Source organism: Leiobunum rupestre, chromosome 11 (assembly GCF_980474605.1).
Source record: "Leiobunum rupestre chromosome 11, qqLeiRupe1.1.hap1, whole genome shotgun sequence".
NCBI classification, from domain to species: Eukaryota; Metazoa; Arthropoda; class Arachnida; order Opiliones; family Sclerosomatidae; genus Leiobunum; species Leiobunum rupestre.
In genome coordinates, this window is record NC_143394.1 from 32,672,754 (window position 1) to 32,689,474 (window position 16,721).

General features: G+C 38.2%; 1 protein-coding gene across 1 annotated transcript in view; it reads left to right on the plus strand.

Moving 5' to 3' along the window:
- The window catches only part of LOC149922295 (uncharacterized), a 175,087-nt gene that overhangs the window by 55,013 nt on the left and 103,353 nt on the right, over positions 1–16,721 (plus strand). Inside the window, exon 2 of the mRNA XM_090162283.1 lies at positions 6,280–6,728. Coding sequence (XP_090018409.1) covers positions 6,280–6,728 — 449 coding nt within the window. The remainder of the gene's footprint in view (positions 1–6,279; positions 6,729–16,721) is intronic.

Here is a 16,721-nt window from a genome sequence, read left to right on the forward strand (position 1 = left end):
TTTTTAATCGTTTATTTTTAAATTAATATAAACAAGATTACCAGAATATGCTCGTAAAATTCCATTAGATTACTCTTTTTTAAACAATGTACTTTTAATCCTTTATATTTAAATTAATATAAAACAAGATTGTCAGATTATGCTCGAAAAAATCGAGGGGTAAGACAGTCTTAGATAATCTGTACACCGTGCATTTAGCACTGTTAAAGGTACATAATTTCAAGAGCTCGCGAGTTCCATTTAGCACTGTCAAAGGTACGGCAGTGTACACCGAGTTCGCAGAGTTTCTTACCCCTCGGAAAAAATGAACTTGGGGTATTTTTTGACATTTTTTTTTATTTTACTATTTATTAAAAGTTTATTTTTACAAGTGATATTATAAAATATATTTAAATTAATACAAAATGTAAGGACATGATTTTACGTTTATTGCGGGCTTCAAATGGTTTTTACTACCCATAAGAGGGTGCACCTAATGGCCAATTTCTCAAAATATAATCTGGTCAGAAATTTCCATCACAATGGACCAAGGAAATACCGTATCGGTCTTTCTGCCTCCGTTTCCTCATTTTCTAAAGACATATCGCCTTGTAATACATGTCGCCGGTCATTTCTCAGTTTTTTCACGGGTCGCCAAACTGCAGGGAAAAGAGGGGGGCGCGGTAGGAGGCTCCAAGGGGGGGGGGCGTCAGGGCTCTTTTCTCGTTCCATTTATCAGACAGCGAATTTCTCCCCAAAGTTTTTCAGTCTCCTATGAACCATCAGGTCTTCATTAATAATGGCAAAGCAATGACCTAAGGAGACATCAGCTGCCCCCGTTGGCACCGAGCGCCCCTTCGGACCACCTCTTTTTATTTCGCCCTCCGCCGTCTCGATGCCTACACGCGGATAAATAAGGGATGGTCATTTTTTATCCGAGTGCTCTGTCGACATTTTTGCCCCAATGCCGCCTTTACTTCGATTTGCCGCCATCACTATGATATATTTCCATTTACATTGTGCTGGCAATTTAAGGTTTATTTGTTAATTGAAATATTTCCCATATTGTATTAAAATGCATAAAATTCAGTTGCCTTCCTTGTAATTGTCATTTTAGTCTAATAACACAACACTTCTGTAAAAGTGTTCAGTTTACATTGTGGTGGAAATTTTAAGACTATTTGTTATTTAGAATATTTTCCATCTTGTATTAAAATTCATAAAATTCAGTTGCCTTCCTTGTAATTGTCATTTTAGTCTAATAACACTCCTGTAAAAGTGTTCAGTTTAAATTGTGGCAATTTTAAGACTATTTGTTAATTAGAATATTTTCTATCGTGTATTAAATTTCAAAGATTCGGTTGCCACTTGGAATTGTCACTTTGGTCTACCATTGGTCTACACACGCCTGTAAAAGTGTTCGACTTGCAATACACCACTTTCTAGACGAATGAGAGTGACTTAGGACAAGTTAGTGTAGGGATCTGTTGGCTCGCGTGGCACGAAAGGCTGGCCACCACCATCCTACGCAATGTAACCCGGCCACTTAAATTAATGGCATTAAAAGTCGCTCGATGACTTGGCTATTAGCATAGCCTAGCCTAGCTAGTTAGGAATGTATCATGATGACAGAATAAAAAAGATATTATGACATAATAATAAAGAAGCAGTGGCTATTAAAAATATAGGATGATTAAATTTAGATAATGGAAAAATTTGCATTAAAAATTGGGGGGAGACTGGAGTTAAAAATAAAAATTAAAAATTAAAAAATTGTGTATACAGGGTGTTTCAAAGGTTATGCACAAAATTTGAAGGAGTTGTAGGGGTGAGTTGAGAAGTATGCCCTTTTTCCCATTTTCCTCCGATGAGTTTAAAGAGCGCCAGAGAGCTTCAAAGTGCGGCCTACTAGCCCCTGGAAGTAGGCCTCAACAAGCGCAAAACCAAGCAACAGGGAAATGCGAACATTAAGGTCTATGTTCGTATGATAGGTAAAAAAGGACTTTGTAAACAAATCGAGGTAATCAGCGTAAAAAAGTAAACTTAAACAGTATTTAAAGTCCCTGCTGCTTGGGTTTGCGCTTGTTGCAGCCTACTTCCAGGGGCTAGTAGGCCACACTTTGAAGCTCTAGGGCGCTCTTTTCACTCATCGTGGGAAAATGGGGAAAAAACAGGCATACTTCTCAACTCACCCCCTACAACTTCTCAAAATTTTTCCATAACCTTTTGAAACACCCTGTATGTATAAGAGAACTATTGGCGAAAAATAACACTGTAATAATTCCAAAACTTACACTTGTCGTGATATTTTTGATTTTAACTATGGTAACGAATTTTAATTTATGATAATAAGTCGCGTTTATATCGTAACGTAACTAAAAACCACAAATTTTGGTGGATAATTTGTAAAATAAAGGTTTGTAAATATCCCAAGAAGAGACTGCAAATGCGAACGCAACCCGGAGACCCGCATCTAATACCCTTATACTGGCGAAAATGACATGTTTTATAGACGATGTAGGGGGGAGGGGCGGAACTAAGCCCAGTTTGCGCTTGTCCGATCTTAATACCGTTTCGCGCGCGCAATATTCCGTCGAGCAGCGCGTTCGATCGCCGTTGAAAGCGGAAGAAAAAAGAGCTCCCTCTGGCGTCCCGTTTTTTCAATAATCTGCCCATTTATTTCAGTGGCATTTTTTTGGGGGTCGGGATATGAGAGGGTGGCGCGCTGGGTGGGGTCGATATGCATTACGGCTACACGATGTCGTCCGCCACCGCCACTCAATAGGGTCCTCGTTCTCCGCGCTTCCGGCGGGCAAAGACTTCCTTCCAGGGGCGACTCTTCTTCTCCCGAAAACTATCTCTCTCTTCTCGCGAGGACCCCCCCACCCCTGTCTTCCCGGCATAACCATCGTTTTTACCCACCAGTCTCTATATATCATCCACTTTGTGGATTTTCCGGGGATAAGTGTCTTTTCCATTTTTGGGCGTCCGTCTTTTCAGCGTTGGATCAACTCACCATTGTAAGATTAGGGACCTCCCCCTCTCAGACCTCTATCTCCTCAAGCCGCGTCTTCCTCTTCAAATTTAGAAATATGCCGACGATATAAATTAGACAACGATAAATTTAATTTATTCTACGGGCTTTTTTTTCATAACTTTTTCCCTATTTTTATTTTAATATAAACGACATACTTTAGCTATACTGGATGAAAGTAATCTATTTACCGGTTTCAATTTTGGGAAAATTTTGACATATTTGGATGGTGTTTTAATATTATTTAATATTATGTATACAATGGGAAAGTAATCTATTTACCGGTTTCAATTTTAGGAATATTTTGTCTTATTTCGATAGTGTTTTAATATTATTTAGTATTATGTACACAATGGGAAAGTAATCTATTTACCACTTTCAATTTTAGGAATATTTTGTCATATTTCGATAGTGTTTTATTTTTATTTAATATTATGTACACATTTGAGAAAAAAGTTTTGTTTTAATATTAATATTATTAGTATTATTATATTAATCTTTAACGTTACTAAATCTTATTTAACGATGATTAAGATCCGATAATTTTTAATTAATATCAAGAAAATTAAAAATAATTCAATAAATAGTAAAATATGCTAAAAAGAAATTATATTGAATATTTTCATGGAAACTACTCCATATTAAAATATGATAAAATTTTCGTTCGTTCTTTCTAAGACGTCGCCGATCATTTTACGGGATGGACCTCTTATCGATCCTTATCTGAGAAAATTTCGGGCAACCCTCCTGCCATCTATTGGCATCTATGTTTGTCAGAATCCATTGTTGAATCCTCTCCTACATCTGGCTTGTTCGATCGGGGCAGTGCGATCTCGACTCGTGTTTTCTCCCCGACTCGAGCCCTAAACGGTGTGGATATAACATAATAGTTTAGACCTACCGCGAACCGTCTTTTATATCACAAAAATAACCGCCCTGGAATCACAATGAAATCCTTTATACCGCGCTAGCCCAAAGAAATTCGTGTATGCTTAGTTGAAAGCGTTTTAGAATCGATTATCGAATATCATCAGTAGTTCATGGCTAAGATTGACGTCTTCGAATATTGAGCGCTTTAAGCGACACAGGTGGACCGAGTTAGACAAATTCGTCTGCTAAAGTATACAAAATATAAAAGAGGAATAGAAACTTCTGTCGATTATGTGTCGGAGTAAATTAGGACTGTTTATTTCCGGTAAGGTTTTCACCGGCAGATTTATTTAGAATCTCGAGATGCACTTGAAAAGATTTGTCAAAGCTAGAGGTACTATTTTATTTTATTCTATGGTTAAATTTAACAACTATAAAAACTTTATTGAAATACAATTTTTTTTTAATTAAAAAATTTTAAGGATGTAATTTTAAATAATTCGGCAATTTTCGCGTGAAAGTACGGAGGGTTTAAATCCACCGATAGGTGAGGTTTCAAGGATAAGTACATTTATTTTCTAAGAATTAAAAAAGCCATAATATTTTCAACGGATTCGTCATAGTATTTTTGGGCAGCGCTATCGGGGACGCTTATTGTGTGGCACGGAACGAAAGAAAATCGAAGAATCACGATGATAAGCGATAATTTCCCGTCGGTTGATATTTTCTCGAAGGTGACGCCATTGAACGCGTCCAGCCCCCCCTACTCCCCCCCCCCCGCCTTCAATCACGAGTTCCCCCTAGAAGGGAAAAAGAATACGAAAGAAAAAAGCAAAATAAAACGAATGCCTTGTTTTAAAAGGCATGACGGGGCAGTCGTGAGATCGGACAAGCAGATCTGCCAAAAGACAGCGCGCGCGTCAAGGCGGGGAAGAACGCCGACTCGGGCTCGATCCCCGATTGGTCGAAGCGGCCAGGTCGCCGCCAGGTGTTTCGCGCCGCGTCCCTCGCCGTAGCTCCGCCCCTCGCCGATCCGACGCATCCCAACTGGGACGCCACGGAGGACAGCGCCGCTATTACGGGAAGATGGGATGCCAAAAAGACGCGGGGAGGGGGGGTAGATAACTGTGGGGGGACGAAGCGATGGGAGACACTCAGACTTACTCTCTGAGACTCGACGAGCATCAGGATGCTGCCCGGGCCCGGGTGGCGGGGGGAGGGAGGGAGCCAGTCGGGGGGGGGGGGGGGCAGAGAGGACTGTCTTTCTTTAAGCTTTATCATGGACGAAATTTCGGAAATGCCTACTTTCTTTCGCGGGGCCAAAAAGCCTTTAGAAAAATAACCCCTATCGGGAATAATCGCTTCTTTATGGTTTTTTGTCGTAATAAAAATGCGCTGCTCGCGGAAAACTAAAGTATATTTTAATCCACTTAAAAACAATGCTTCGGAGAAACAAACCTCTCGCTCTCTTCCTTCGTGTGGGAGTCATTGAATTAAAAGCCAATTCTCATTAATTTAAAATAATTTTTCGTGCCATTCCCCCGTCCCGTTCCCCCCGCCCTCCATTTTGTTATTTTCTTTTCTCGGCGTGTAACGTTTTGCCCCTTTTTCCGGAGGTAAAGAGAGAAATGTAATTTCTCTTTCTTCGGACGTAGAGGGCGCCTCGTTCGTCGTCTATTCCGTTCCTTCTCTCGACCACCCCAGCCTGCATTTCGGTCTGACATCCCCTCCCGCGTCCCTCCCCGCCTTTTTTTCTCTACGGGAGGGAGGGGGGCTTTTCGTCCACGTATTCCTCCCCCCTTTTCGGTTTTTCTCCGCTCCGAGTAATTGCTCAGTGCTCCGCGATTTTGGCGTCGCTCGCCCCGCGGCCGGGTTCCGTCGCGTCCGGGAGAGAGAGAGAATATTTTGGGGAGGACTCTTTTTCAGGACCAAAAGGGGGGGGTAAAAAGTCCTCCTTTTCCCTACGGTTGGGCCGCGCTCTCTCAACTCTCCTTCGAAGTTAATACCGCTAGTTCCTCGACACACTCTCACCCAGGTCTTGGTTCGACTCGCTGGTCCCCGCCGCGTTCGTCGCTCTCTCCTCAGACAAACCAGACAAAAAAAATAGTCGCGTTGTCACGTGCTCGTCCGAATGACTGATCCGCGCGGATGCGAACCGTCTCGCGGTTTTTCTCCGTCACCGCGAAAGCGAATCGTCCGTCGAAGCCCGAAATACGAGCGAATTCTTAATTAGTTTGTAATTTCGTTTTCCGTGTTAGGCCACCGTGGCTTACCGTCAGCTAGCAAACTGTCGCCCTTAACGTTCGGTCGAAAGGGACGGAGCGCGGCCAATCTGTCCGGCGATTCCGCTATGACCAGCGCTGTCTCACGACCCCTCGTTTGTTCTCTACCCTCAGGACTCGTCGGCGGAGGCGAACCTCGAGCGCCGTTGTCTTCGACGAGCCTTCTCCACCACAGATTCCTGCAGCAGGCCAGCACCAGCCACGCCGGAGGTGGCGGCCGGCTCGACCGCGCCAGGAGCTCCTCTCCGACCGTCCCGACACCCGCCAGTACCTCCGGAACGACGACGACCCTGTCTTCGAGCGGGCCGCCGCTCTCGGCGTCTCACCACCATCATCACCATCATCACCACCACGCGGGAGCCGCTCCCGGCGCCGTGTCTTTCGGGGGCTCCTCGTCCTGCTCGCGCTCGGCCGCCGCCGCCCACGCCGCCGCTGTCGTCGCCCTCGCCGGGAACAGCGCCGGAGGAGTCTCCGCGTCAGCTGATGGACACCTCGTGAGACTCGGAGACCAATCAGAGATCGCTCTGCCACGACATCAGAGGACCGCGCTTGTCATGGACGTGGTAAGTGTTACCTTCTCTCTTACTCTCTCCGCACTGTCGCGCAGTGTGCCGTAAACCCGCGTCTGGGGACAGTTATCGGCGTAGAAGCGCGCGGGGGAGGCGCATCGGCCACCACAACTGCGATTTCCGCATCGCTTTAGTCAAACGAACGATATGCTCTTAAACCCTTTAGGTTACGTTCAATTTTAAATAAACAACGCGGTATTTTTTGGCATAAATTGAGGTACAATTACGAACATGAATGTAAGTATATTTAATTTGAATTATTATAATGTGGGTTTATGGATTAAAACCCTTACCAGGTAATTGACAATCTCTTAAAAAGTAATGAATGATGATGACCGTTATTTAAAAGGAAAAACCCTTAAAGAGCAGCACCCAATATGAAAAAAGTTATAAATAATGTATAACCGTACCCCCTAGTTAGAAAATATACAATCCATTACTCGTTTAATACGTATTCAAAGAAAGTATATAAAAATCTATATTTTTAATTAATCAATATGTATAAAAAATAGCGTAAGAGCATCTTCGCTGTTCGCGTAATAAACATGGCAGACACGCCTGTATCATTCGATACAATTAATTTCAATCAAAAAAACCAATGACTCTCTTTAGACTTTTAATTTGAAGGTATAGCGATGTATATTGTAAGATGCCGGTTTTAAATAGGGGCAATTTTTTGCCAACATCTCTCTCCATCTCTCCACCGCATGCACACCTATGTAATTAACCGCGATGTCTGCCTGCGAGCTACATCATGCCGCCGATATTTCAAGGTTTTGGCGGAGGGATTCTAGATCAAATTTTGCGATACGATAGGCCTATTAGGTTAGCAATTATACAACGAAATATTTTTCTATCCGGTTCACCATACTCGGGTCATTGATATTACACTCTAGAATTACCCTGGTTTATTTTAAACGAAATTAAGTCCTTGATTAATATAGTTGATTCTTGGAATCGTGGTCGTATTGATTCGGATGTCCCCCCTTTGTCTAAGTGTAATTGGTTCGATCGAAGCCTGGCCAATGGCCATATCGACGCGGTCTGCCTTTTCGTTTAATGGTTATTTAAACATAATCTACGTCGTTATATTGGACGTATTAATCAACCCTCAACACGGGGCCTTTCCCCGATGCATTGACATTTAACCGCTTCATTAGACCACGCTCTGCGCGCTAGAGCGAATCCGCGCGTCGCGCTTATCAACGTTTTAGTATTAATGAAATACTATTCGATTAGAGTTTGCCGTTATAATTAGGTCGATGGAAATTAACCTTTAAATTACAGGTATTACCCGAACTATTTATTATATAGATAAAATGGTCAAATATCTCGCGAAATTCATTGACATTGTCATTTATTTAATACTATGTAATTGAAGATTATTTATCTTAGTCTTGCTGTTTAAATTTATTTCTTGTAATTTACCTGTCCATTAGCAATTTAGTCTTGCCGAGTTGCCGTTTAAATTTATTTCTTGTAGAAGTGAAGAGAATCACATTGTGAAAAACTAAATGAAAAGAGACTTAAAACGGTTAAATAAATAAATTGTGAATTTTAAAACCGTTTTAAGTCTCTTTCATTTATTTCTTGTAATTTATCTGTCCATTAGCAATTTTGTCTTGCCGTTTAAATTTATTTCTTGTAATTTACCTGTCCCTTAGCAATTTAGTCTTGCCGTTTAAATTTATTTATTGTAATTTACCTGTCCATTAGCAATTTTGTCTTGCCGTTTAAATTTATTTATTGTAATTTACCTGTCCCTTAGCAATTTAGTCTTGCCGTTTAAATTTATTTATTGTAATTTACCTGTCCATTAGCAATTTAGTCTTGCCGTTTAAATTTATTTATTGTAATTTACCTGTCCCTTAGCAATTTAGTCTTGCCGTTTAAATTTATTTATTGTAATTTATCTGTCCATTAGCAATTTAGTCTTGCCGTTTAAATTTATTTATTGTAATTTATCTGTCCATTAGCAATTTAGTCTTGCCGTTTAAATTTATTTCTTGTAATTTACCTGTCCATTAGCAATTTAGTCTTGCCGTTTAAATTTATTTATTGTAATTTATCTGTCCATTAGCAATTTAGTCTTGCCGTTTAAATTTATTTCTTGTAATTTACCTGTCCATTAGCAATTTAGTCTTGCCGTTTAAATTTATTTATTGTAATTTACCTGTCCCTTAGCAATTTAGTCTTGCCGTTTAAATTTATTTATTGTAATTTATCTGTCCATTAGCAATTTAGTCTTGCCGTTTAAATTTATTTCTTGTAATTTACCTGTCCCTTAGCAATTTAGTCTTGCCGTTTAAATTTATTTATTGTAATTTATCTGTCCATTAGCAATTTAGTCTTGCCGTTTAAATTTATTTCTTGTAATTTACCTGTCCATTAGCAATTTAGTCTTGCCGTTTAAATTTATTTATTGTAATTTACCTGTCCCTTAGCAATTTAGTCTTGCCGTTTAAATTTATTTATTGTAATTTACCTGTCCATTAGCAATTTAGTCTTGCCGTTTAAATTTATTTATTGTAATTTACCTGTCCCTTAGCAATTTAGTCTTGCCGTTTAAATTTATTTATTGTAATTTATCTGTCCATTAGCAATGTAGTCTTGCCGTTTAAATTTATTTCTTGTAATTTATCTGTCCATTAGCAATTTAGTCTTGCCGTTTAAATTTATTTCTTGTAATTTACCTGTCCATTTGCAATGTAGTCTTGCCGTTTAAATTTATTTATTGTAATTTACCTGTCCATTAGTAATTTAGTCTTGCCGTTTAAATTTATTTCTTGTAATTTACCTGTCCATTTGCAATTTAGTCTTGCCGTTTAAATTTATTTATTGTTATTTATTTGACCATTGTAATTAAGTTCAGCCGTTTAAATTTATTTATTACATAGTAATTGACCCTTATCTAATTTAATCCATCTAATTAATATTAAATTTTTCGTTTCACTTCGGTATCGGTACATATTGAATCGTTTCCGGTACTCAAGAAACGATATATTTAGTTCATATTAAACTATTTATATTCGTAATAGCATTTGAAAATTCAACTAACAAATACGATTTATGATTAATGAAAAAATGGATATATTTTGACTGGATACTTAGATACCCTTTTGAAAGTATTCAGGTACAATATCCTCGTTTTAAACGAATTTGAGACTAAAAATAACCCCGCTGGCGAATTCTTGAGTGAATACCGTGATGCGCGTATTACCAGGTTTCCATTGTGAGATACCAACGCGTTCCGGCAAAAAAGATCTCCCAAATGACGCGCAGACCGTTGATGACACACATTCCAACGAAAGAAGTCGAGGGTCTTGAACTATAATTTCCAGTTGCTCGCTTCTTCCCAAATTGGCCAGTCGCTCTCGGTCAATGGCGGTTTACCTTGACTGCGGCTCCGTGGCTCTCGGCGCGTCCCGTACCCTGTCATCGCAGTCAAGACGCCGTCTCCAGGGACACTCGTCAAAAGCGGCTGCGGTCACGCCAAACGCCAATTTCGCAAAAACCCCCTTTTTTTCCCGCGGACCCTTTTGCGTCATCTCTGGCGCGTTATTGAATCGAGCACCCTCGTTCCTCGAGTACTCGACCGTGGTCGTGGAGCTAATGGCTCTTTAACCAGTGGGTGTCGCGGGCGGCGGGTTCCAAACCGCTTATTGGGACATTTTTTCGCGTTCTTCTTCTGTCAGCGCGCGCGAAAATTGCAGCCTTTAAGGAAACGGGATGGGACGGCTATTGCTCGTGGCGTCCTGGAAGACAGACAGAAGATGCTTTTGTGATATTTGCCTTTTTGCGCCCTCGGCTTGCCATCACCCGACGCTTAATGGGTGCTTTATCGAAGGACGTACCTGACTTTTCTATAAAAATTCCGCGCAAGAATGTTGATGTTTTTCTTTTATGTCCTTTTGTTCCTGTTTTCATTATGTACAATTTTCTCTCTCCGAGTCGCTTTTCGGGTGTCATTGACATTTCTCCTATTGAATCCTCATAGGCACTGACCCCTGTCACTAACCTTTACCATGTTTTTATGGTTTACGTTCATTATTTATCTCAAGCCGGAATAGATAAATATTTTTAGCAAATACGGAATCTTTTTTATATTCTTTAGAAAAATTACCATATCTCAGAATATCAAAAAATATATTTGCATCGTAAGAATCAATATAAAGCCAAGTTCACATTACGCGATTTGGTCCCATATTGTTGTACGTAGTGTGGACTTTCATTGTGTGGATAGAAAAATTGTTCGAAACAGTCCCAGTGTGAACTTAGCGTAAGATTTATCTCGATAATACATTTTTAAGCTACTTTTTTCCTTAATACCCTTCTTGACTGTTCATTCCAGCTGCCAGAACAACTTTGGTACTATTTAAAAAAGACAGGTTTAACACAACAAACTTTATATTTGACATTTATGGGAATTTCATAGTATCCACTAATGGTATTTTCAAAGGACGGTTTTTTTCATGTGGATTAATACCTCCTATAGATTATACACCTTTATTCGATACAAATGACACAAACAGTCTAGGATCTTTGTTTTTACCCCAGTAATCGTCACCCAATCGTGTCTGAGGGAAAGAGAAACCAAGGAGTCGCGGGGTTATCTTCATCCCATTGTTTTGGACGGCGCGGATCAACTCCCCGCGCCGGGTCCGGCAGGAGGCTTATCGTCCTCGATCCTTCGAATGTCCGTTGATGAAAAGCCCAGCTGCGGTATTAAAAGGAAGAGATTGGGATTAGGTCTACTGGAAGGACCATCGTGGATATCTGCCGGGAAGAGGGTGTTTGCGGGGGGTCATGGCCTGGTTGAGCCCTAGGGGGAATCTCCGCTTCTAATGACTTTGGTTCTCCGAGTAATTGGGTCGTAGTGTCTCTTCTTCACTCCGACCTCTTAATGGAGTATTAAAGAGGTTGGCCAGACCGGTGACAGATTGAAAAAGTACTGGCGGAGGCAGCTCCTGATGGGAGAAGAAGGGTTGCTTCCTTCTACGGTGAGGGGCCACAATCACTTTGGCACTCTATAAAGGGAATGAAGTCCCTTCCCTTTATTGCTACTGATAGAAAATTAAAGGTCCCATCCTATAGTTGTAATCTTCATCCTCCGCCGAGGATGGTGGGGGTTGAAAATACTTAACTACCAGTGTTCCCCTTTATAAAATACCCAATGTATTTTTCTTAAATTCAAAGGAACTGTTAATAGAAACTGCTATAAATTCATCAGAGAATAATTTCCCTTTCAATATAGCCATCTCACATATTTCACAATCCTGCTAACTTAGTTTTTTGGTTAAATACCAAGATGGCAAAATACGATATTTATCAGTTACATTTGGAAAAAAATTTCATTGATTGTGTAAATATTAAATTTATTATCTTGGTATTTTTAAAATATATTATAATTATCAACCTTGGTATATTTTAAAATATATTCTAATTCCTGTTTCTTTTAAAAATACCAACCAAACAATTTTTTAAACCAAAGATAAACCACAGTTGTACGTCCTATACTGAAATAGCGCTATTTATATTATTTGTGAAGGTTTTGACCGGTTTGCACGTGTGAATAAATGTAGCAACGGTTCGAGATTTTCATTACTCAAAATAACTTTCACAACCCAAGAACATACTATTGATATATTACCCTAACCTAACGTAATTTAACCTAACTGAACATATATTTAAAATTAACCTATCCTAACGTAATTTAACCTAACTGATCATATATTTAAAATTAACCTATCCTAAGGTAATTTAACCTAACTGAACATATATTTATAATTAACCTAACCTAACGTAATTTAACCTAACTGAACATATATTTAAAATTAACCTATCCTAACGTAATTTAACCTAACTGAACATATATTTAAAATTAACCTAACCTAACGTAATTTAACCTAACTGAACATATATTTAAAAATAAACTAACCTAACTATATTTCACCTAATTTAATTTAATCTAACTGAACATTAATTTAATATTAAACTAATCTAATTTTTCTTAACCTTAACCTAACATAACATAATTTTTCTTTGCCTAACCTAACGTAATTTAACCTAACTAAATATATATTTAAAATAACCGAACCATATTTAACCTAACCGGACATAAATTTAATATTAAACTGACCTAATTTATATTAACCCAACCCAACATCATTTATCTTAACCTAACCTAACATAATTTATCTTAACCTAACCTAACATAATTTATCTTAACCTAACCTAACATAATTTATCCTAACCTAACATAATTTATCTTAACCTAACCTAACATAATTTATCTTAACCTAACCTAACATAATTTATCTTAACCTAACCTAACATAATTTATCCTAACCTAACATAATTTATCTTAACCTAACCTAACATAATTTATCTTAACCTAACCTAACATAATTTATCCTAACCTAACATAATTTATCTTAACCTAACCTAACATAATTTATCTTAACCTAACCTAACATAATTTATCTTAACCTAACCTAACATAATTTATTATAACCTAACATAATTTATCTTAACCTAACGTAACGTAACCTAAATTAGCCTAAACACTACAAACTGTAGTCCTAGTCATCGATTGCTGAATTTCACAGACCCTGAAAAAAAACCAAGATGACGTAATGAACAGCCAATGAAATTGAGAACCGTCACCACGTCTGATTTAGCTCCAAATTCCATGAAGACAAACCGCAAAAATATTGAATATCGCTCCTCATATAACTGCTTTGGTATCCATGGAAACGTTTCAACTAAAAAGCGAATACAAACATACTTTAACGACCTTATAAAATAAATATATTTTAAAAGCGGTAATTTAAATGAACGATTAAATGATAAACAATATAGAGAATGGCTTTTTTTGGCCGTAATCGGGTTTTTTAAAAGCGATGAATATTTGATTAGCGCGAGTAGATAGTTATAACGCTCACTAAAGGGGGTGGGTTTGGGATAATCTCGGGTCTCATAAGCGCCTTTTTTACGATCGAAATCGACGACTTTTTTCTCCTCCCCGCGTGAAGATCCAGCGCAGGCAGGCGTTATCTGCTTTTGGGCGCGCGGCCGACTAAGAAGACAATTTGGAGGATGCTTCGCGCCCAGCCTAGCCCCATTTCACATATTGGTTTAACTAAAATGACGGACCTCCCATGCTGACGGAGCATGGACCGCTCTCAGATCCTCTCTGCTGTTCGCCATTTTAGACCCAGAGTAGAAGCAGCCGGCCAGAATCGTCTTGTTTACTTTTTGCGTGTGACCAAGAGAAATCCGTATTTCGCTGCTTTCAATAACAGACTCGGATAATTATTGCTCATGATTCATATACCCAGGTGGTCGTTGGGGGAAATCATTATTTTAAATCGGGAATAATGTTTAATTGTAGCTATTTATTTTATATCGGGGAAAAATGTTTGATTGTAGGTATCTTTTTAAATCGGGGAAAAATGTTTAATAATAATAATAATAATAATAATAATCAGCTAAGCACCACATTAGGCCTAAGTCATCAAGCGACTTTTAAGGCCATTAATTCAGGTATTAATTGTAGGTATCTTTTTTAGATCGGAAAATATGTTTAATTGTAGGTATTTATTTTAAATCTTAAAAATTGTTTAATTGTAGATGTCTATTTTAAATCGGGAGAAAAGTAAATTGCAGGTATCAAATGTAATTGGAAAAAATATTTAATTGTAGGTATCTTTTTAAATCGGAAAAAATATTTAATTGTAGGTAATATTAATTAATTAATTAATATTAATTCGGAAAAACATTTTAATTTTAGATATCAATTTTAATTTGGGAAAACCTAAATTTGTAGATATCAAGCTTAAATCGGAAGAATCATTAACTGCAGATATAAATTTTAAATGGGGAAAAAATCTTTAATTGCAGATATCAAATATAATTGGAAAAAAATTTAATTGTCGGTATCTATATTAATTCGGGGAAAAACTTTTATTGTAGACATCAATTTTATATCGAAAAATCTTTAATTGCACATATTAATTTTAAATGGGAAAAAAATTAATTGTACATATAAATTGTGTATCGAAAATCATTTCATATTTTTCTAAACCGTTTCAGCCTTGTATAGCTCTTCGGCTGAGTAAAACATTCTTATAATTTCAAACCATAAATATTCAAATAATTTTTCTGGTTTCTACGTTTCTCTAATGATATCATTTTCATATTTCAAGTTTCCCCTCGGCTATTTCAATTTAAGCTTTAATGAGTCAATTTAAATCCAAAAATTCTGATAATACCAGTCATAGAGATAAATATAAAATATATATTATCAGTTTATAGAATTTTAATTTTATTATCAGAAGTTATAAAATATTTGTTATATTATATTGTGTGATAGGTCTCCCATCTGTATTAAATGCATAATTTAGCGGTTTTTTTAAATTTTACTCAGGGAAAATATGTTTTTTAAATTGAGAAAATATCCGCGATGTAATTTTTAAATTTTTCATCGTTATGCGGATAACAGTGATTTTATTTAATTAACCAAATAATTTAGTGCTCTGTTATTTTTAATAGTCAATTTAAATTGACAATATCCTCTAATAATCTCATAGTACCGTTATAATATAAAATAATTTTTGGAATATTAAAGATTTTGGTACTTACACCCTTACACGTTGCTATTTGAATTGAAAAAAATATGATAAAAGTATAAAAAGGTCAAGGATATCCTAGAAAAGTTAGGGATTTTAGATCAAAACGTTTTGTTTGCTTCCGCGGTTTAGCGGAAATTAGCCCTCATTGAAAACTGCCCAAAGCCTCCAAAGGAACGTGTTTTATTTTAGTATACTTATCTCGTAAAAGATATATTGTAAACTTCTGGTATTATTAATTTTAAGAAGGTGTAAATTAAATTTTATCCTTGGCTTTTGGTCGATTAATTGAACTTTTTTCTGGTTTCGTAATGGAAAATTGAAATTTATTCTTGGTTTCGTGACGGAAAATGGAAATTTCTTCTTGGTTTTGTGTCTGAAAATTGAAATTTCTTCTTGGTTTTGTGTCGGAAAATTGAAATTTCTTCTGGGTTTGTGTCGGAAAATTAAATTTTTTCATTGGTTTCGTGTCAGAAAATTAAATTTTTTCATTAATTGGTTTTGTGTCGGAAAATTATATTTCCTTTTTGGTTCCGTGTCGGAAAATAAACTTAATTCCCATTAATCATGTAAACAACAATATTTTCTCGAGATTCCAGGATATTTGTATCTTTTGACGATGACGCGTCGAACATCATATTGATCAATCTCCTGAAAATTAACAGCCACGGAGTCGATAATTTCTTTCTCGAGGATACCAAGAGAGATAATGAGAGGTACGGGAGGGAAACGAGTCAACAACGCCTAATTTTAATGCCTTTCCGGTTTCAACCCCGCCACTTATCGGGTCGTTTTCTTTATGAAAAATGAATCACCAGTCTCGCGGCTCAATCCTATCTGTACCAGTAGGATCCTTTTGTTTTGATTTTTTTCGATAAACGATCAAAATCGATGGACGCCGAGGAGAACGGTGTCGGCGATGGCTATCTCGGATGGAACGGGCGGCGAACAAAGTTTCGGTCGCTATCCGACGCCAGGCGGCGTGCCACTTCGCGTTATTGAAACGGCTGATAGGCGAGAAGCCGATTAACATTGACACCTCCGACCGAGAGCGCGTGGGGCAGTCGCCCCCCTTGGTCGCCCTATCACGCCATAGACGCCTATAGGTATCCCGCGACGTGCCCCATCCGGGCCATGTGGCGTCGCTACTATCTCCCGCGTATAACGCCAAATATAAAAGGTACAGTGGCCGGGTGACAGTCTCCAGGAGGCCTGCCTTTCGTAATGTACTCTGTCCCTTATCGGCCGCTAACTGGACACGCTTACCTCGCTATCTCGCGCACTTTGGACCAGGATTTACACCGTACAGAAAACACACCGCGCTGTAAGTCGCTCTTTTTACGCGCTTTTCCTTCCG